Source organism: Lichenostomus cassidix, chromosome 3 (genome assembly GCF_008360975.1).
Source record: "Lichenostomus cassidix isolate B80296 chromosome 3, HeHo_3.0, whole genome shotgun sequence".
NCBI classification, from domain to species: domain Eukaryota; kingdom Metazoa; phylum Chordata; class Aves; order Passeriformes; family Meliphagidae; genus Lichenostomus; species Lichenostomus cassidix.
Genome location: NC_139483.1, coordinates 43,568,974 through 43,591,782, shown reverse-complemented (window position 1 = coordinate 43,591,782; position 22,809 = coordinate 43,568,974). Strand labels below are relative to the sequence as shown.

The window sequence follows — 22,809 nt, the reverse complement described above, 5'->3', positions numbered from 1 at the left end:
ATTTGATGTGCACTTAACCATTGCTGGGACTGTGTATTATCTTGTCAGCAGAGATTTCCCATGTTCCAGCAGAATTTTGCTAGCTGGAAAAATATAAATGCTTTGTCAAGGCAGATGCAGCCAATTTCAGCTGAAGCAAATGTAGCAGCTATTCTTCTTGGCCATAAGACAGCATTTGAGGGAGGACCTTGTTACCCCCACAAAATTTTACCTGTCTTTCCTGCCCCCACTAGAATTACTGGTAGAGGATTATAATCACCAAACACAACAGTGCAGGAACTGCTACTGCATGTCGCTGTTGAGCCGCTAGCAGAGAAAAGGATTCCAGTTCTCAGTGTAGCAAGAAAAGGCATTTATTATTTTGATTTCCATATCTATATAGACTTTTCAGAGGTCGCCCAGATTGGTCAGCCAGAAACCTCCCCCTAGGCCCAACTGGCCAGGCCTGAACTGTCCAAGTCTCGGGACACTGTTTGAAAAACATCCAGACTTAATCTTTGTTTATGAAACACAGCAGAATGTTCTCACGAGAAAGACCTGTGCTAGCCACAACTGCACATCAGCTGCTGCCATACCCAACCACCACCTGGAGCACAGCTTCTATGGACTTCCTGCTTACTTTCAGTGATAATAAGTTATCTCCAAATATTTAATATTCCCTTTTGGATGCCAAGAACTGTTTTGATTAATTTCACTGAAAACTGAAATGTGATCTTTTACAGATTTAGCTTTCCATTCTGTTTTCCCTTTCCACTTCGGAGAAGAGATGAACTTGTCCCCTGATGCAGCAGTATCAGACCACAACCTACTAAACAGGATGGACTGAAAGTGTCTAGCACAATTTTACACAGGGCTGTTGGATCTATGTTACTGAGTCTAACAGAAAAAATTAATTTAGTTTAGATAAATATAGTGCTTACTGAGTGTTGTCAACACTACTGGATTTGATACAGTTTGTTTTAATCACCTGTATAACTGTACCATTCTTCAGTGTAAACTTCTAACAGCAACACAGGCCATGCTAATAACATGCTCATTCAGAAATCTGGGAAAATTGAACTAAATTGATGCCCAGGAAATTTTTTTAACTCCTTCTCACATACTCAGTGAGGTGGCTTAACACTTTATTGGATAAAAAACAAGGAGGACAACCACAGACTATTTTGAGTCCTCCTGTAATTTCTTGGTAGACGAGCTGCTACATTTGCTCCTTTTTCCTGCCATAAACAGCTCATCTCACATCTGCACTTCTCCAAAGCAGAGGCTGATGCCTTCCCTGCTCGGCCACAGGGTTGCATCCAACCTGCACCAGAGTCAGCAACATTACAAGCTGCTCTGTCCTTTGTGAATTGCTCACCCCATCAGTGCTCTGGCTCTGCAAGCTGCCTTAGCTATCTGCTCCTGCTCTCCCGTCCCTCTCACTTTTCAGCACTGTCCCATAAAGTACATGTCTCTGTGCTATCCTCCCTCTTCAAAGGAGATTTCTCAAGCAGACCTCCTGTCCTTGATGCCAAGCCTGTAACTTGTACCTATCAGGGTAGCAAGCCATGGTCCAAAGTCCAGGTGAAAACATACACAGTCACACTTACTTGGCCTGTAAGCATTTTATGCACAGTTCCAATGATAAAATTTCCCCCAATAATGGGATTCCCTAGACTTGACACAAATAAACACTAGTCTCCATTAAGAAACCTGGCTATGGAAGTTACTCTCAACTAATTTTTTTATATTATTGTGTGGTACTAGAATAACTGTAATTTTTCCCTAGTTAATACAGTAATACATGCCACAGGGGTAAAGCCTCAAGCACACTGTACTGTTCAGCAGACATTTTGTGCCTAAGGACTTCATATGATCTCAAATGACTGACGTTGTGTCTTCCATAGTTTTAGTGGAGCTGTTTGTGCTTTACAGCATTTTCTGATGGAAATTATTCCCCTAGCTTCTTTGAAAGGCTTTAGATTCAAAGAGGACATGAGTCACCACCTCTTGGTACACCAACATTAAAATTTCAGTTGACAGCCCAGCTGGCTCAGCTTTTACTTAGCTACAAGCTAATCAGTGGCCTTCCATAACTCTTCTTTGGTATGTCACTATTTAGCTCTAGTGATCATTCAGATCTTCCAGTTTTCAGTTTAAAGCTTACAAATCACAGGGAACAAAATAAAAAGTTGTGGGTTTTCTTAATGGTCTTATGGATTTAAAAGTTTAAAGTGCCACTGCTACCCAAGGAACTCACAAGTATTCTATTTTTTTGCTGTAATGCCTAATTTTTAAAGTAAAAGAAAAGAGAAACGTAAGAGCAAACAAGATAGAGAAAAGATACAAGGGCCAAAGGACAAACAAGATAGCAAGAAGTCACTAGTCCTTTGAAAACCAACTATAGACCATATAAAAATTAAAACATACTCACCCCTTCTTATTTAAATGACACTCTAGGTATCTAGGAAGTAGCCAGGATCACTTCTTCATGTGCACTGCAATAGAGACAAGACCAAACCTGTCCCTGTGTTTGCCCTGTCTGCACACCCCAGGTGGTTGTCCCAGGATCTGCACTTAGTCATTCAGTCCCTGCCTACCTAGCGAGATAAAAACCAGGAAACATCAAACCTCTGCGCAAAAGGAAAAAACTGTGTGATGTTCTCCAAACTGGAAAGTGTCACCAAACCCAAGATCCCTAGAACTCCATACCTTCATCATCCTCATTGCAGTTGCCCTTGGATCTCCCTGGTGAGTCTCTGCAGTTACAGATGAACTCACCTGCTCTCAGCTCTCCTGCATTTTCAAGGGAGAAGGCAAGCACTGTAGTATCACCTCTCACCACGAGATGGTAGGTGTTTCCTGATGGTAAGACAGGAACAGGCTCTTAATAGACCTTTGAGCTAGTGAATCAGCTTCAGAGAAAGCAGAGGCAAAAGTAAATTAGAACAAAAAAAAAATCTGTTTATGGGATTGTGAATGAACTGAAGTAGGGGAAGCTCACATATGTTGGATGCAAAGATAAAAATAAATTCTCAGCTTAGACTCAAGATACTTTTATTAGTGTAAGAATTTGGGTGCACCTTTCTTATCCTGGCTCTTTCTGTTAAGGAACTTTTTAACTGTGTACATTTATGTTATCAACAACATGAAAATTTGGTTATTTTTGTAGACAAAATACATTCCCAAAATAAATATTCGGTAATTTTGTTACTAACACATTTGGTCTTGTTTCTGGAATTCCTCAAAAAAGGTTGAAAGACGTAGTTAACTAAGATTTTCAGGCAGGGAACTACTTCTGTATATATATCAGAAAAAAAGTTAACACCACAGAGATTATTTCTCACCAATTACTTCCAATAGAAGCTACTGCTTTCTCATCTCTTCTATAATTTTAATCCTCATCTTCATAACACTATGAAGGGTAGTAAACAAAGCCTGAAAAAAATCCAACATGCCAATATCCTCGCGTTGGACTTCAAAAAGGCCAAAGCCAACCCTGCTGATCCCATCCCAACAAGACTTGCACTGCTCTTTCTCATTTAAGAATCTCAGGCAACTGTCATTACCACAATAACAAATACACATTTCCTCAAATGACCTGTCTTTGAAATCAAGCATCACCATTTTACAAATGTAAAATACAGAGATCAAACAAGCTAGTAAGTATGTCCAACTGTTAATTGCCCCTCTGCCCCTAACACAGGGTACAGAAAGCTTTTCCCAAGGCTGTCAACTTCTCTTTGCCATCAGTTTCTTGTAAGATGGAGTCAATCTCAGTCCTTGGCCAAAATAGAGGCAAGCACTACAGACTGCACCTCTCAAAGTAAATTCTTTCAGTGCTGCGGATATTTAGCCTGTCTGACCAGTAGATCCATACCTTTCCTATCCACTTAAGACCAACTGACCATAGCCATGGAATCAAGACTGGCTGAACTCAGGGACTAGGAAAAGCACTTTTCTGTCAAAACAGGCAACAAGCCCAAGTCCTCATTTAATGGTGCTCTGCCCTTCTGTCCAAAACTGAGCCAAAATTTAAAACTTACAAGATATATTGAAAGTAGTTATGAATAACTAATTGCTTTGCCTTCATGGACAGAAGAACATGATCTGCTGCAAAAATTACACAAGTAGGCTGCTCTTTCAGTTATTATAAACACCATGCACTTTCTTTGACCTTGTTTAAACTATTCTGCTGTCTGACAAAAAATTTCCAACCAGGCCACAAGACAACGGTGTTACCCTACCTAAAGAATCTTAAGGCAGAATTTACATTTCTTTCCTCTTGCTAACAGCTTGGCTTGGAGCTGTGGGAGGCCTTTTGAGACAGTGAAAAATATGCAGTCTCCTGCACAAAGCACTGCCCAGGCCAAGTTGTAGCTCTCCATTTTTCAGTAGTGGTTCAGGAAGAAGTCTGGTTTACAGTTTCCATACAGGTCATTTGGAAGCAAGCATCTGGGATCATGCTGACTACCCCTATCCTTTACGGTAGGTTCCAAAGGACAGTCCCAAACCCATCCCACATTCCTCTCCACAGATCCAATGGAAATGCAAGCAGAGAATAAGTCAACTGGACCCTGTCACCATTTTGCAGAAGATACCCCACAGTTGTACTCACAGGAAAACTAGGTTCTCCTGGAGCACAGCACCATAACTTCGCCATTGAAGAACAGTTAAAAGCTCATTATATCTTAGATAAGACTGCAGGAATGAAAGAATACAGTAGTTTGGGCAGCTTCATGGAAGCTAAAATGGGTAGCAAAGGCCACTGATCATCCTGCAGGCACAGAGATGGCAGGCAAAAAACTGGAAATCCCTGAAGGGAGAGCCGGTCATATATAGGAATAGGAGAAAGATATAATGGAACAAAATTGATAGCCTAGCAGAGCCTTTTTAGCGTCCAGTATCAGACTGGTTATTAATTCAGGACAAGTTCACCCCATATAGGTTTCATACCTCTCTTAGTAACTCAGCTGCAAGTTTCTAAATAAACATCTTTGTTCATCATCTTATCAAAATTAACTCATTTTTCATATGGAAAAGATAAAAAAACCACATATTCCTTTCTTGAACTGCAGTATCTGTTGCAAACATAAGTGCTTTACGGTGTCTTGAATTTCATATATAAGGTATTTTTTACGCAGCAAAACTGATAGTTCAGTAATTCCAAGGTGACCCGTGAGAAGGAAAGCAGCTGTTTGCCTAGCTGTAATAAAGTCAAATACAATAAAGTCAAACATTGACAATCTATATTTCTTCTAAAAATAGTACACATTATAACAGAAGATAAAAGAATATATTGAACACTCAGAACCAACATCTTGTAAACAGATATAAAACTAAAAAAAGAGTGCATACATCTCCATTTATGCCACACAAACAGGGGAAAAAAGTATTTCAAGTATAGTAATGAGTAATCCAGTGTGTGGTGAAATTTAAGGCTAACATTTTCAACCTTCAGAGCTGAATTTATTCAGAACCCACCTATGAACTCTCATTAGCAGTTTTATTTCCATTAGAAATGAACTCTTGCGGCTGACATCGACTTTTCAAGAGCTTCAAGGGATCAAACCCATCTTCACAAGACAACAGTTTCTTCAAAATTTTACAAGTTTTAGCCAGAAATCGGGGAAAGGGATAGGTTTCACTTGAACATGTTGGTTCAGGAATGCTACTGCATCATTTCAGATTCCCATTCTGTTTCTTAGGTGAGGGTTCCAGCTCCTAGCTGGATTGGCTCTACCAAAGCAGAGCATATTATATTACCACACAGATATACCTGTGGTACATTATGGGAAGGAAAAGCTGTGGGCATACATGCCAGCACTAATCACTCAGAAGAAGAACTTAACACACAGATATACAATCCTAAATCATGCATGCAGTCAGCCCAAGGTATGGGGATAGTGTTGGAGAAGCTCCATTATGAGCTATTTGCACATAGGCAGGGGATGCCTCTGCAAGAACTGAATATAGCAGGCAGCCCAGCCACAGCAGTAGTCCCCAAAGCTGAATCGAGAGCATCTAACTCAAGACAGAAGATTATTTGCAAAAGTTTCAAGTTGACAGACATCTATTGGGAAACCCCAGTTCCTAGAAGAGCACCATGTAACACTTGAACTGCAGCCCCAACAAGACAAGAGTAGTAAAATTTCCTCCTTAAAATACAGTTAGAAAACTAGAGTTCTAAAGAGTAGCAGCTTTTTTAGAGGAATTGTTAAAAAAAAAATCAAATTTTTCAAACCTCAAATTTAGGTCAATCTCTTCACCTTGCAATAAAACTTTCAGCTTCTTGAAGTCACTAAAATAAAGTTAATTTTGTGTCAGCCCAGGACAACTGCCTGACATTGAAAATGTTAGTCTTTACTTCTAGCTCTTCTGCAACCATCTCACTCAGTATCTAAAGTATTACTAGAGGTCCCTTTTCAATCTCTTACAGTAAGAAACTCAGTATACAGCATTAGACTTCCCTCAGCTTTGCTACTAATTCGTATTTCTACTCAAGAAAAGTAAACAGTGTATCAACCTGCACCCCATTCTAGTTTTGCCCCACATCTTGATCAGTGCTTTGGTATATACATATATGTACATACTAGTATTGTCTCAGATGTCAGAAGACTGGTAGGAAAAAGGCCGATTTCTGAAACATTTAAAATGCAAACAGCGTAATTCAGAGTATCAAAATATTAAAAAAAAAAATCAGTTTAAACCACTGTAAGTGCTTTAATAACCCTCCACCTGGACTGCAGGTGAATTCAGCTGTTAATTTTCCATTAGAGTGGCTTTAATCAGTATATAGTGCAAGTTTCACACAAGTGTGCAACTACCTTGCTGTGGGACAGAAAGCAGGCCAACCCACAGGACTGTAAAGAAAACCACAGCCTGTGAAAAGGGAAGTTACAGTCAATACTAACGATACCCTGTGGTGCTGTCATCTCATACTGCAAAGTGAGAGGCATTTGATTCATGCACTCAGAGTGAACAGCATCTTTAAACCTTTGGAAAGTAATTTTAAGCATTGAGCCTTTTAATTGTTTCTTTTGGCCCCTACAGGTTATGGGTTGAAAAATCACTCTGAATTGCATGATTTCTTCTTAGGGTAAATATATGCCTTGTGATGTCATACCATGTGCGTAATTATTTAGTTTAACATGTTATCGTTTAATGTCTACTGTTGTTCATAAAAGTGACTTTGCTCAAATGTGATGTTGAACATTCAGTTAATTGCAACATGCAGATCCAAACTGCTGACTGGAACACTGAGGTGCTCCTGTGCCAAAAACAGTATTATCACAAAGCTTAAAAGACAGCTAAAAAGGAAAAATAATATTACACCTCATCTTGTACTAGGCAGAATATACAAAATTGCAGAAGAGCTGCCAGTAGGGTCAAGAGACTTGCCTTCTAATTGTGGCTTTCCCAATAGCACAGCACACAACTGATATGGTTCACAAGTGCTGCAGTAAAACAAGTGGTCTGGCCTTTTCATTCCTCTTCTGTTTAGGAAGGCTGTGAACAGCAGTAAAGAACCTGAAGGTATTTGCAGACTCAAGAACACAACCTGGATGATTCTACCCACTTTTGGAAGGTGATTTGCCACTCTGAGGGCACAAAGCATACATTTGTGTATACAGTAGATAAAGCTCACACAGTACACAAACTCTCAGTATAGGCTTTCTCTCTCTTGCAAGGGAAACTTCCGATGTACTAGTGGTAGCTAGTCCCAGCATTTAACATATACAGACTAATAACCTTCTTTGACCTAGAAGTCATTCTGGTAAGTTCTGCTCCCTCTCTTGGGCCATTCTTCCTCCACCCATTTCAGCAGCACTTTCACAACATCAATTCTCTTATAGTATTTACAGAGATCAATCAGCTGCTCCACAGTCCGGTCACTATTCCGTAGCAAGAACTCCAAGGTGGGACTCTGGGGCTTTTGTTCAAGGAAACACAATTCATCGTAAGTCATCCCCCACTTGCTTGCTAAATTTCTCCAGTTTTTCACTGTTGGATGGCAGGGATCCAGCTTTAGCCTCACTGTGTACAACAAGTCCTCATCATTGAGCATGTCACTGATGGTCGGTGCACGGAATAAGCACAAGGAGCAGGTGACATTTTCCTTGCAGGTCTTCTTGAGATCTGCAGTGAAAACCATTACACAAGAAGAAATTAGGATCTATTGCTGTGGTTTCACCGGGAACAAAACGTTAAAAGCGTAACAGGTTGAGGAGTATTTTATTGCTGTGAATTGCTTCTGAAAAAGTCAGAAGAGTGACATGCAATGCCTTTCCTTATGAAGAACACAGGAAATTAACTTCCTAAAACTTTTCCCTACACTCAGAGGCTTTAATCAAAAGGACAGTAATTTTGAAAGTACCATATTTATACTTTTATAGAAAAGACATAGGATTCAATGCAGGGTGTGAGCTAGGATAGTCCTCATTTTTGTTTTTGGAACAATGTTGCTTCCTTGAATCTGCTATAACCCCCATTTACATCACCCACAGGATTATGTGTGCACTCCATGCATCTCATATATGTGTGCTGTAGAATGAAGGAAGAGCTTTTGCATTTCTGAACTGCTGCCTTCATAATACATGAAATATGTGCACCAGGAGAATCTCTGCTGATAGCCCCAAACACAACTAACATCTAGTACTTTAACACAATGAAAAGGTAGAAATGTGCCTTTGCTTTGCAAGGGCTCTCACAATAAAAACCGTCCCTGTTCTACCAACAAAGCCTATTTTAAACATACATCATGAAAAGGAATAAAGTGCATATTCCTCCATGTGTGAGAAAATTAAAATAGCAAGTTGCTGGAAAGAGGTGGTGATACATTCTAAAATCTGTATCAAATACTGAAAATTGTCCATTTAAAAATCTCCTACACACCATAGTCAGTATCTTCCCAAAACTGAGAACAATGTGGTGCTATCAGACTAATATTAATAACCCATTAAAAGCATGTAGAAACTTGTTCTAGTCATACCTCTAGTCAAACTCTAATAACCAAGACCTTTAACACTGCAGCAGTGTAGGACACAGTCTGAGCATCTTGGCTGCAAATATGACCTTACCTCCACCTGCTCCTTTTTGAAAGCAGGGAGAATTTGGTATCTCCAAATAGTAGATAATGGACACAGCCTAGAAGCATTTTCCAAAGTTTTTGTGCTCCAGCCTCATTGTACAGCTTGAAATAGGGAAGTAACTAGTCCTACTTGAGATGAAACTCTTTGAAAAAGGGGCTGGTAATAACCAAAAGATTGATTAAAAACAACAGAAAACAGTGACACACAATTTGCAAGTGCTGGATCAGAGGCCTCAACTGTATCTCCGGCAAAGGACAAATCTGGAACTTGGTGCCGCCTACTCATAAGGACAACAGCATTGGTTAAGGCTGTTTGTTTGTGGGGTTTTTATGGCTTTTTTTTTTTTTAATTATGAATTTATTTTCAGTAATTATTGTCAGATTGTGTGAAAATTCCAGAATATAGTGTCTGCATTTGTATTTTTTTCTGAAGAAAGAACAGGCTATTTTTATTTTTGTGACGTTGCTCATCAGACTGCTTTTTTCGCAGGCCAAGGACAACTTCAGAAGTTTTCAACAAGTTAAGACATGCAGCAACAACACTGCTGCAGACACATAACTTCATACAAATACTAAGATTCCCTGTTAAAGGGAAACACGTTCTGGTGACATCTTTGCTCGCAGGTATTCCACAGGCCTTGCAGATGTTCTCTACAGGAATATGTATCGTAACACTTCTGTTCTTGTGCACACTAAACTCTTGCTGAAGTGAGAAAAAACTTTCTTGCTTCATTCATACCAACCTCTTCTTACACAAACAGCGCACAATGAATATAATCAGATCAAATTTCTGGCTGACCTTAAAGGGCAGGAGAGCAGCCTATCTGAATTTCATCTTATTTACCCTGGCAGGGATGCCAGAGTAAGTTTTATCCTCCAATACCAAGGGGTAAAGAAAACACCCCTGTAAAAGGGCACAGATATAAGTAAACAAAACTAAACCAACCTGCTTCTTGTGCTATACCATCTGCAAGACAATCAAAAGCATCATAAAGAACTCTGCCTTTCTAAAAAGCTCCTGTGTTAGACACTGTCAAGCAAATAATGACCTACCCAACTAATTGCATGATCCTGATGCTACCTGATAGGACAAGCTTCTTTACTAATAGGAAACTCTGTTTCTTACTCTTAGACTATGAGAACTGTGTATCATACACGCACACCCCTCCCTAGCAGAACACTGGGACAAGCCCTCACAGCCTTCTGCCAGCTCCTGCTCTCTCCTAACAGCTCTTTACACATCACTTCCAAAGGCAGATGTACTAAATGCATTTGGAAAGCCCAACTTACAAACTTTGTATAGTCTGCATTATTGATCACCATCCTCTTAGAACAAAGGGGAAACTGTAAATGACAGTGGTAATGAAATGAGCTCCATAAGCACTAATTACCCTGGCAGTTATTTGTTATGACAAATAGAAGTTTTTAAAAAAGTACTTCCAAATAAAACCCAGGAATAAAGTATGTAGAACAATAAAACTGACATATTACCTGAAAGTGATTCGTCAGTATGGTTTTGTGTGTCTTTGTCTTCTGGCTACAAAGCAGAAAGCAAATATAAAGCCAAAACAAAACAATGTAATTGAACACCAGAGTAAGTATTTGACTAACTTACAACCAGCAGGAGATTACAAGTAGCTTGAGACTCTTTTAAGTAAAGTCAAACAGAGAATAAACATACCATTTTTGAGGAATTGCTAACAATCTGGTCTTTTTAGGCAGCATTTCCATGCTTTGCTCATGAAACTGCCCAGTTGGTTGTATTTATTGATCAATAGCATTTTTATTAATTATATGCCATAGCATTGCATCTTTTGAGTAACTTTCTCTTAAACCTTCAACAACTGTTTCCTTCATATGGTTTGATTAAAAAGATTGTTAAAAATATTTTGCAATGTAAAAACCAAGAATTTTGCCTGCAACAAGCAGCAGTAAGGGATTGTTTCATTGATCGAGGTAAAGTGGGGAAGTTGGTATTTTTTACAAACTTCTTTATATGCATAGGAAGCTTTCATAAACAACAGGTGGATGTGAGAATTTCTGAGGCTCACATCTAACCCTCCTCTCGATTGAAGTTAACATTCCCTCAATGGTTTTTCACCTGCTGATTAAACATAATGAAACAACTTAGCAGCCCGAGACTGTAACACACGTTGTAACATTTCAATTCTACTACTTAGTAACACCTAAAAACTGGAAGGACAACCCCTTGATTGTAGAACTGCGGGAAACTGCAGCTGCCCTTACTTTAGCTATGCAGGTGTGGAGCTGGGTGAAATAGCTTTCTTCTGTTGAGGATTTAAAGATGAAAGTAGAAGGGGATTTTCCCCTTAGCTGCAATGAAGAATTGTTGATCTTTTTGTACCATGTCATTCTTCCAAAACTATAACAGCAGGTTTCTTAATTTTGCAGGTTGTGCATACAAACATGGGTAACAATATAGTGTAATAAGATACTCTAGTCCTACCTGCTACACCTTCTTTACTATGAAATCCACTAAAAATAGAATACAGGCAGTTTCAGTTGCTGTGGTGAACTTGTATACATTCACAATTAATTATAAAGAAGGTGAACTCTCTCCAAAATATTTACAGACTTTGTTAAGAAAGGAAAAATTTGCATACTGTTTTCAGCATTTCTTTACTCCTTGGAAACTGCAAGACCACACATGCAACATCAAAATGTCTGCTCCCTGCTCAAGAGAGATCTAACACTGCACATGCCAATTGCAACTGAATAAGCCCTGCCATCATCTTCTTGTATTTATTTTTCTACCACAACAGCTTTATCTGGACAGTGCTTTTTAAACACAAACGTGGCCTTGACGGCAACATGTCAGCACCCGAAGTTTAAGAAAAATTAAATCTGAAGTTTCTGGTTATAGTAATTGTCTCCACTCCCACAAATTCCTTAACAAGGCAGACTGTTATTACTGAGCCCCAAGCAGCAAATTCCCGGAAGGGTAACTCACTGGGGAGAATGAGGAACTTGCCAACAGAGCTCAACCTCCCCAGAGATCTACTTCAAAAGAAACAAACAAGCAAATTTAAAAAAAGAAAAAATAAAAAACCAGATACTGTTCACTTAACTGCTGTCCTGACCTTCATTTCCCAGACTCTATCAATTCATTAAAGTTCAAACCCTATTGTGAAAATTAATACTTAAGTGCCCCTATGTCATTATATATGCTTTACAAGGCATAAAAAATAAGAGTGGGTAGTACTACATAAAGTACAAAGAAAAGCAGCGATACTTACCTGTGCCATGCATCTGTTTTCAAAATTCATATTTTTACCAATCAGTCATTATCCACTTTTATCAAGTCAGATGCACTCAGGTTTATTCAAGATCATTTTCTTGTAATGTAATTGCAATAAGACAATGTAGTGTTACTGCCCAGGTAATTAAGGCATTCAGCAAGAGTATTTTTTGCCCACAATGAAGATCCAATCATCCTCTACAGGTCTAATCAAAGCCATAAACTTACATACAGATGAAGGTAAGGAGAAAGCTTTCCAGCTCTGTGGAACCATTAACACCCTAATATACTGAATTATTTTTAGTGTTTCTAAGTTGCCAATAAATGCTCTCTTCTTGATGATGGGAATGGACAGTTACCTCTATCATCTGTGAAATGCATACCAAACCCATGTTTGTTTCTGATGGAATTCAGCTGGGACTCTGGGATTAGGAACTCCTTTTAATTCTTCATCTTGCTGGAAAATGCTCATTCATTTCTCCAAGTTTTGTACTCAACCCAAAGAGAATCAATTTGAAATTCAGCAAATAACATTCACTCGAAAGATGATAAGCATGGAGTATGGGAGTCACTCAGCATTGCCCTTCCTATGGAAATCCTAAGATTTCACAAAAAATGGGCAGTGTTTCAACTATGGGAAGAGCAGCATCCCAAAATCAAAGCAAAACAGTCTAATGCCGCCCTAAGGGCAAAATCTAGGACTCCTTATTTCTTCACTTCTTGTTTGCCCTGGCTTTATTTTCACCAGGAAAAAGTGACAGCATGCATGATGCCTTAACTATTTGCTGGCTTTTCTTCAGAGCATCTATACATTGATCAAAACCTATTTAAACTAAAAAGTACATGCTAATGATAAACCTTTTTTTTTGTCTTTTCCACAAAAGCTCCCTTCATTGAACTCTTGAAAAGAAAGCAAATTTCTGGTCTGTTTTACTGAGTAATTTTGTGCTCTCCAGATATAGTCTGAAACTATATTTATTTGTTAACATACTTACTTAATTAACAGCAATAACTTAGTTCACATTCAAGTATCATTTTTCTTACCTGTTGGATTAGGCCAGAATCTGATGTAAGGGTCTTGATGTTCACAGATGCAATTTCCAAAGTAACTTGATCTGTTAGGTATTCCTCATCTAAGGCAAAGAGTGTGAAATACTGATCTTCCACTCAAACACAAATTTAAATAGTAAGACTATCAAACATAAATTATAGTATAGGTGTCTAACACAAAAATTTTAATTCCCTATCGTGACCAAACACTGGGAATTGCTAGGTTAAACGCCCAAAATATTAAGTCAGCAGAGACTGTAACAATCATGCAGAGCATGACTGTGAGAAGAAATAATCCCTGCAGAGATTAAATATTAAGAGTAGCAGTTGTTTTCTAAACAAACACCACACTATTTTTAAAGGAAGAGTCATGTTCTTTCAGAAAGCTGACTAGAGAATATTAACTGAAGCAACACATCCAAGTAGGCTGAAGATGACTGTCACGAGTCACTCTAATGTTTATTTTGCTTTTCTCATCATGCTTAAAATGATAGTTAAAACATGTACTGTATAAATATTTACCTTTATTCTGCTCTTTGTGAACTGGACTCATCCTACTGATTTCTACTACACAGGAATTTGCTGAAGCACTGAAATAATCCATTTCAAAGTGTGTTTATTAACTGGCCAGGGAGACCACTGAAAAGCACAGCATTCCCTAGTACAGCACAAACTCTATTAACCATTCAAGCATCACTTTAGCCCTCAAAATGGGATAAAAAGTATACCTAAACCCTTTTTGAACGTTGTGCAAATGGACAAATTTCAGTCTGTATGATTAGTAAGGTCCTCCTCATCAAACTATTTGCATAATTCCCCTGAGTAAAGTGCTGACCAACCATTAACACAAGCTTAAAAAAGGTTATATTCTACGTGTTTTTACACACAAGAACATTCCATGGGGGTGACTACATTTATAGTGCTGGTATGTTTTCATTTGCTGTTTGTTTAATGGTAAGATCTATCTCATTGAAGAACCTTTATTATTTTTATGAATCACATAACAGAAAGAAGCAATATTTTCTTATCTCGCTCAAGAAATTGATCTGAATCAAAGAATTCATCCTTGTGCTTGCAAGAAAAGAAAACCCAACAAGTCATTATTTTCCTTGTTTTCTGATTTTATAAGACTGTTGAAAGATATTTCATCCTCAGTAGTGTCAATGCTTAGCAAGGATCATCATTATTCTTTATGACTGTAAGTCCAGAGAAAACAACAACAAAAAACCCCAAAACAAAACAAAGTCTGTCTGAAAATGCAGAGCATGGGCATAAAAACTGTGGAAAAAAATATGTGTGAAGTTTGTTCTATATTTAAGTGGAAGTAGAATTATAATCAAGTCATGATAAACACCAAGACTACCCCTGCAAGATAAAAGGTTCCCTCAATTCCATTTTATTTCATAATCAGAAAAGGGTGCCAAGAACTTTAATACATTAAGGCTCCAAAATGGCCCATTAATTAATTGACCAAAAAAAGCACCAGACAGCCACTCTCACCAATGTACTGTCTGTTCAAACATTAAATCTGAAGCAAACATAATTGTGTGTTACACAGATCCAGACCTGCACATCTGTTACAATTTTTAGTTCACAGACTCATATTTCTAAGTCTGTATTTTTATAGAAATAGCTATGAAAAGCCATTCATACACAAAAAATTAAATTCACAGAAATGAACAGAATACTAAGAGGTATTTGTATCATATTCAACTTCAAAGGGGAGATGTCAAGCTATATTAGTAATTACATCTTACACTTAGTAAGAGGAAGTAAAAACAAAAATTAAATATAAACCAAATTCACTTCCTTTTTACAGAAAGTACTGACCTTTCTATTTATGTCTTAGCTTTCCTTTTTATATTAGGTGCATTTGGATTATGCAATTTTGGATTTCAAACAACTTTTAACAACTTTGAAATTAAGGAATTTACCTAATTAATTTTGAGGAGGACCTAATGTCACAAGTGACTTAAAAAACAGGACATGGAAAAGAATGTTCCAGTGTAATTGCTTTAGTGCTAATAAAGAACTTGGAAGGACCAAACCACCCACCTGCAAATAAACAGAAACTAGTTTATGACTTCAAATAGTCTTCACCTTACATTATCCTTCCCTGCTAAGCAGCACTTCTGAAAAGATGCTCATTTCTTCTGTCTGGCTTCCTCAAGCCCCAGAATAATCTCCAACCTTCCTTTAACACCAGTGGTACACTGCTCACACTCCTCAGCAGAAGTTTCCATTGTGACTAGCCTGGTTTCCTGTGTCTGTCCCACTGCAGACCTGCTGTGCAACACAGGAGGGAGAAGACACTACCTGCAGAGTGCTTCTCAACCAACCCTGCCAGTGCATTCCCTGGACCAAAGTCAATGGTGAAGCTTGGGATGACAACCAAAAAAAACCCAAAAAACCAAAAACAAACAAACAAACAAAAAAAACCCACCAAAAAAAAAAAAAACCACTCCATGTGTCAAGGAAACATAAAGAGGATATTAACACTGTGAAATCCATGTATTTGACTTCAGAACCTGCACTCCCTCGCTCATGTTCAGCAAGGAGAGGCAGGAACTTATGCAGAGTGGACCTAATAGTAGGTTCCCCAGTAGCTGTTTTTAACACCTGCTGAAGGTAAAAGACAGCATGAAGAGTTGACTGGTTATAAGGCTGGGAATGCAGTCAGAGGCAAAAGACCTGGAAGGTATTTCTTGATTGCATTTCTAACAATGTCTCTACCATCTGCTGTTAACCCTGTCTTTCAATGGCACCACTGTATTTTCCTTCCATATTGAGAAACCAGATCTTCTGATGATAGTTTTACACTGACTTTTACATCAAAACTAAGCTTTGGAAGGAAATTTCAAAAGTTAGATATACACACCAAACTGACCTTAAAAATAAAGAAGAGACCATTACATTTAAAACATAAACACCCAGGAAAAGTAAGAGTATTTCAGTCTATTGGGTAACACCACTGGATTTATTTCACTTTACAACACAGATCAATGATATTTGAATAGACAGTATTAACAAAAGGTACCTTACCTTTAGGTACTCCTGTGTCTTGGACAGGATATTTTTCAGTCTGCCACAGAAAGGCAAGAAACACAGGCATTTGTTATTTTGAGTGTAATTGTGCTGGAGAAAGAGTATTAACATACGCCTTCTTTATGCACTTTTTGAAGTGCTTAGTTATAGTTGTATCTCTTAAGTTGCTACTAGCTCATCAGTTCACCATCAGATACAGTAGCACTCTTATGTGGGAACTGAGATGCTACTAACACTACTGATTAGCACATGAACAAGTAACACAGATTACAGTTTTGATCCAGTATTTTTAAAGCTATTTTTAGTGAGAATGCAGAGAGAAGAAAAGAAATTTTGTACTGAAGTAGCAAGATAATCTTGAAAAGGTAATGCATGCCAGGAAAAACAGAGATGACTACAAATTCTCTTTTAGCAGATAAGCTTTTAATAAAATGCTACTGCATTGAAGGAAAAAGGATTATTTTCCCCTTCTGCTCCAAACTTAAACAGTTGATTCAGATGCAATAGCAAACTGTCATTACTGAGTTTAAGGATATAGTTACTGATTCCCAGGCATGTTATAACTTACTATCATATCTGATTTTTACCTCCTTCCCTATGACCCCCACCCTTACATGAAAGTAGTTGTGGCTTTTACAGAAAGCCGCATTTTAAAAAGTCATCACAGAATTTCGTATTACTTCTACTGCCGCCTCGGCACGAGGCTGGGATGTTTCTGATCCCGACATAAGCGGTGCTCGTGTGCCAGCGAGCACCAGAGGGCGCGGTTTGGTCCCTCCCGAGGCTCACCCGTGCCTGCCTAAGGCATCGCTGGTGGGTCCTGCCTTTCCGTGGCTTCCAATCAGCTACCGGAAAGAATAAAGTTTAGTACCGCTGAAAATTCAAGCCCTAGGTGGGCTTTTTATCCCTCCAAACTGCATAGACAGAAGAACGCCTGCACCAATTTTTCTCAGTTGTTGGGGCTTTTTAAAATTAGAGATGGCCCTGCACAGCCTCTGAAGATTATCACATGGCAGCTCCACTGATACCATCCAATTCAGCTGATGCACCTGTTAGTATTTTTATTCACAGTTTAACTGCACAGGACAGTAAATTAAAGTTTGTTTGCACAATCATCCTTAAATGTTTTACTTCACTGCTGCACCACGTCACCATAGAGAGATAAAATGACTTCACCTGCACTGGACCAGAAACACGTACCATTGTTAAGGAAATAGTGCTTGGATCCGTATCCTCCACTGGCTCTTTCGCTGCATGATCTGCTGGAAATAAGAAAGATTTATCACTGCATAATCAAAGTATTTCTGCCAATTCATATTTTGCTTCTTTGTCTGACCAAGATAAAACACAACTATGCAGTCATTATATGCACTATGTTGTGCTTCCATAGGAAAACATGACAAACTGGAAAATGTCAGAACTACTAGCACAGTGATGAGAAACTGCATGCAACAAGGAAACCCAACTCTAAGATAACAAAAGATAGACTTCAATGAAAATCCTAAATTATTTTTAGTGAAAAAAAATTCACATTTCAGCAATAAATAATAAAATCCAGTAAATTTTCTAAAAGCTAAGTTCTGTTCTCCTATTGACAGCATTCCATTTTTTCCTCAAAGAAATAATTCAAACAGGAAACGAACAAACTCACTACAACAAAAATTAATACTATAACAAACACCAGATTACAACAGAAAATTTAAAATAATAATTAAAAAAAAACATATTTGATGAAAATATTAATTATTTGTATTCACCAGAACTATAAACTTCAACTACAATAGTATCAAAAGAATTTTGTAAAAAATCTCCGAAGTACCTGCAGGTGAATCATTAAATGTTAACCTCTCTGCATCAATGGCTAAATGGATGAACACTAGTGGAGAACTGACCACAAGTGCACAGAGAATCTGAAACAAATCTCATACAGAAGTCATGATTCACAAAACTACTCCTGTGATTTAACATCATCCTGACATATTTTTCAGTAATCTCTTCAGTTGATAAGTATAAATGTTTTCCAAAATTGAAAAACATTTTAGATTATGTGGTAAGATCTTCATTCTTGTCGCTCTCACTCTAAAAGTCACTTACTGCAAGTACATGTTAAGTTTTCAGCTGCAACCAGTAAGATGTGATTGTAATCAGTATTTGGTGATTACCTTCTTTGGAATATAAAAACCAGATTGAGAACAGAGACAGAGAAATTAACTACAAAGCACACAGTATAAACAGTTAGCCCCAAAGCAGAACAGAAGTTACACAGACACTATTTTAACCACCCTGAATTTAGCATGGTTGCTTATCTGAGGACTCCTGAGATTCCAGGTAGAGCCCTTCTCAGTGCTAGAGCCCCCAGGAGATGCACAAGCATTGTCCAGGCAGGTGGCACATGATCAGAGGGGTCAGATGACAAGGGCTGAGCACAGTCTTTGCACACTGAATGTTTTAACAGGCTGAGGCCTGTCAAATTGCAGATGAGATGAACTCACACTGCAATTTAGGAAGCCTCATGCAGATGATGGGAAAAAAATCAACAAAAATACAAACAAACCAACCAAATCCCCATATTCTTGTCACAGGTACATGTTTTGGTAAATATGAAATCCCTGCTCCAGAAACATGGTATTAACAAAATGTTCTGGATAAAGCCTGCCCTGATAGCAAGAGTCAGCACAAACTCTCAAATGTACAGAGGCTGAAAGTCACTGGAATATGGGAAAATACAATAAGTTGGCATAAACCACTGCTTGAGAATAGGGCAAAAAATTGAGGCTCCTAGTGGGAGCTGTAACAGAAAGCTGCAGAGGAACTGGATATGAAGCTGGGGCGAAGAGAAGCCTACCCTGTAAAGGAAAGCTGAAAAACAAGGAGGTACTGGGAAAACCAAAGAAATGCTCTAGGAAAGAAGGCAGGCCAAGCATCCCAAGTCTCACTGTTTTTCCACACAAACCCAGTGGCAAAGCATGCACCTTATTGTTGGTTTATTCTGGAGGCCTTTCAGCTCCTCCTTACAGATTATTTGATTAACAACAACAACAAAAAAAAAAAAAGGACAGAAAACCCCCAACCAACCAAAGCAAACAAAAAACCCTCCAGCACTTTCTTTTTCCCATGCAAGAGGAGTCTTGAAGTAGATGAAAGCAGATCCCACAGAACATCCATGCCTAGTGAACCTGTCTACTGTAGCTGTGGTATGGGCTTTGTCCCCTATCACCTGTTACATCTCCAAGATACCACCAAGGTACATTTCAACACTGATAACTTGCTTTCCACAATCCAGAGAAAAGCACTGAAAAGATAGGAGAAGCTCAGAAAATACAGGCATTTGAAACAAGGACTCGAATGACCCAAGGGTATCTCTGCAAGAGGTGATGGGGTACAGTGCTGTAGCTTTGACTCCTGCTTTCTAGGTCTCACACATAAACACAACCATGGGAATCAATGACTCTGCATCTTTCTTGATTAGCATCCATCCTGAAAAGTATTTAAACATTTTATTTCATTTCCTATACCTCAATTGCTTCCCTTTCTTTAATAGTTCTTTATGAAGGATGGTAATTTCCATTGTTTTGGTTAGGTTGCAGAGCACTACCAAGTCCCAAGATTTTTTGTAAGTGGCATATATGCATATGAATATTTGTACCTAAGATTAAAGACTCCACCTATTGGACTGCAGATCTGTTTGACCACTGAGAGTAGACAGACAATGTGAAAACCACTGATGTAGTATTTCATGTGAATAAGGCAATTAGAATGTCCCTACTCTCTTTCCCACATGCATTTCCCCCAACATTCTGCAACTCATATTGTACAGCTGGACACAGGTGCACAAAGCAGTAGGGAGGAAAGTTCTCTATTTATCTTAAATGTAAACCATCCACAGCTTTGCATGCTGAAAGGCCAACAGGAAATGAGAGTATCACCTGACTGTCTGATTTCATGGTTACTTGGACAGATAGCTTCATAACAACATTACCTGGGATCCCTCACAAAATCACTACCACCATACTCGCCACTGACAGGATACAGACACTGGACCACATTTACTTCCCCACACTTCTGCAGGGAGCCACAAGTGAGTTGACTCAGATGGACATAAATCAGCATGCGCACATTGACTCGGACAGACATAAATCAAGTCCAGTGGTTGCTCCCGAAGTTCATTTCTGCCACACAGCACCTGCTGTTGCTCAGCAGCTGCTACAGCTCTGCCAGGGCCCATCCAGCATAACCAGTCTGCAAGAAGAGCAGCAGACTTGTACCAATCCCCATATTTTCTCTCTGTTCAATACTGCTTCTATAATGGGGATGCAATGCTCTGCACTTAGCAGTGCAAAGTTTTTCTGCTTTTCATCTTTGCGTTGGACGGAAGTCTAAAAGTGAGTTTTAGAGACCTCAGCATTTTGACCATTAAGCAGGACGGGATTCACAAAGCACCAAGTAGCAGAGAGAACCAGCAGGCCTTTCCCTCTGTTACAGTTTTTCCCTGCAACACAATCTTGATGCCACCAGTAGTGAGTGAAGCATGTAAGGCTGACTGTACTTACATAGCTCAACCATGCACATAAGAGCTTTTACACACCAAGGCTGGGCATACACTTACGTTTTACTTAGCACAACTTAAACGAGTTATCATCCTAATACTAATGTTGCTCAGAGAGATGAATCCTTTGACTAAACTCAGATAAAAAAATTTTGCTTTGACTAGAGGCCTGTGAATTTCAGATTAGAACTGGAAAAGAAAATATGGCAAATTATAGTAGAATATTCAGTTCCCTGGAAAATCTAAGCCCATCGGCACTTGGGCATTTTGGTTTACTGTTAACTACTCAAAACTTCGTCCCTGTCTGAGCAGATAGGAAGGGAAAAACCTGTGATGCTGGCACACCACAGGTGAGGTACTCAAAAGTCATTTGCACCATTACCTATGTAAGTTAATGCGTGTGGAATTTATAGCCACCCGAACTCTGGGATTCTAGGAAAACGTCTTTCAAAAAGGTTTTTTTAATATGCTGTTAACTAGCGCAAACTAACTTAGACGCTAAATACCGGAGCAGGCTTGACAAGACAAGTTATACTAAATCACATCAGCAGAGCACATGATAAATTACTACCATACTTAATTAGCGCGTGCGGAGGGGGAAGGGAGCAACTACCAGACTCTTTTGAGCCCGGCCGGGGCTACGCTCCTCACCTGGCTCCGAGAAGCCGCAGCCCCGGGTCAGCCCAGCCCGGGAAGAGCGCCGCGGGCCGCACCGCAGCATCGCCTGTCCCGGACCCCTGCTTGCCCCGGCAGCAGCCGCTGCCCCTCGGGGCACCCGCGCCCGTCCGCCCGCCCGGCTCCCGCGGCGCTAGCCTCACCTGGGGGCAGCGGGTCCTGCGGAGCGGCCATGGGGCTCGGCGGGTCCCGGGGCGAGCAGCGCGACGTGCCCGGAACCACCGCCCTGCCGCACCGCCCCCTTCCTGCGCCGCCCCGCCGCAGGTAGCGAGGCAGGTCGGTCCCACCCCTGCCTGGCCGGGATGCGACGCCCGCCGGGGAAAGCGCGTTAACCGGGAGCCCGCGTTTCCCAGCGGGAAATACTGCGCTCCTGCGGATACTTCGGGTTAAATCTTCCGTGCGGAAGATGCTGCGCTGTGTGAAAACGCCGTGTTTCGCTAAAACCACAGGCACGGGGTGCATATTCGGCTCTTCAAGTAGTGCTAGTTCGGACCTAAAAGTGAGCTACTTCAACAGCATCAAATCAAGTGCTCGCCCTCCTGTTCTTGCGGACATTTACGCGCTTAAACCACTGCCCTCAGACAGAGAAATGCGTCCTCCATTAGGGCTCAAGGTGCATCTGCAGGTGGCTCAGCGTGCACGGGCAGAGTTTACAAACGCAAGTACTGAAAAGCAACAATCAATAAACTGCACTGGTTTCTCACAGGCATTTTAAATCCGTCCTCTTATGCTACCAGCACATCCGATAGATACCATGACGATGTTAAATTTTTGGATCTAATTGCTTTGGGACCCCATTGTCATCTCTGGCGAATTCTCTCATGGTTTTAGTGTAAAGTAATACAGGCTTCTTAAATGGGGTCTGTGTGTGACATTACTCTCTAAATAGGAACTATTATGTATTGCCATTTATTGTACAATGCAAGCAAAAGACGCTAGCACAACTGAATTTGCCATTATAAAAATCACATTTGTGAACCACCTGGCTCATTTATGAAAGATGAAAATTTACAGACAAATTCTGTTCTGTTGCACTGAGAGAGCTCCAATTCAGCCAGCTGGCTTACACTGCCATATCTAAAAGTAGCCCATCAAGCATTCAAATTGAGTGCTTTTCCGTGGATTATTTTCCATCTCTCATGCATGTTACAAATAATATTTTTT

At 39.6% G+C, this 22,809-nt stretch overlaps 1 protein-coding gene across 3 annotated transcripts; it reads right to left on the bottom strand.

The window, feature by feature from the left end:
• Positions 1–5,211: 5,211 nt before the first annotated feature.
• On the bottom strand, positions 5,212–22,316 carry EDARADD (EDAR associated via death domain). 3 transcript variants are annotated; one of them, XM_085055516.1, is made up of 6 exons: positions 21,789–22,316; positions 17,625–17,686; positions 16,422–16,461; positions 13,374–13,462; positions 10,562–10,607; positions 5,212–8,118 (listed from the first exon to the last, which is right to left on the bottom strand). In XM_085055516.1, exons 1-6 carry the CDS (start codon positions 22,105–22,107, stop codon positions 7,742–7,744), a joined length of 933 nt encoding a protein of 310 aa, XP_084911642.1. In that variant the 5' UTR covers positions 22,108–22,316; the 3' UTR covers positions 5,212–7,741. The 3 variants fall into 3 exon arrangements, with proteins under 3 accessions (XP_084911642.1, XP_084911643.1, XP_084911644.1); XM_085055517.1 differs by having other exon boundaries at positions 17,625–17,683; positions 21,789–22,315; XM_085055518.1 differs by lacking the exon at positions 21,789–22,316 and adding an exon at positions 21,622–21,736 and having other exon boundaries at positions 17,625–17,683.
• Between the last annotated feature and the right edge of the window lie 493 nt (positions 22,317–22,809).

Coding starts and splice junctions, on each gene's coding strand:
- EDARADD (XM_085055516.1), bottom strand. CDS start 22,107: ATGCACCCCGTGCCTGTGGTTTTAGCGAAACACGGCGTTTTCACACAG. Junction 13,463..16,421: donor AGACACAGGAGTACCTAAAG/GTAAGGTACCTT, acceptor TCTTTGCCTTAG/ATGAGGAATACCTAACAGAT. Junction 8,119..10,561: donor TACTGACGAATCACTTTCAG/GTAATATGTCAG, acceptor TTTTCACTGCAG/ATCTCAAGAAGACCTGCAAG.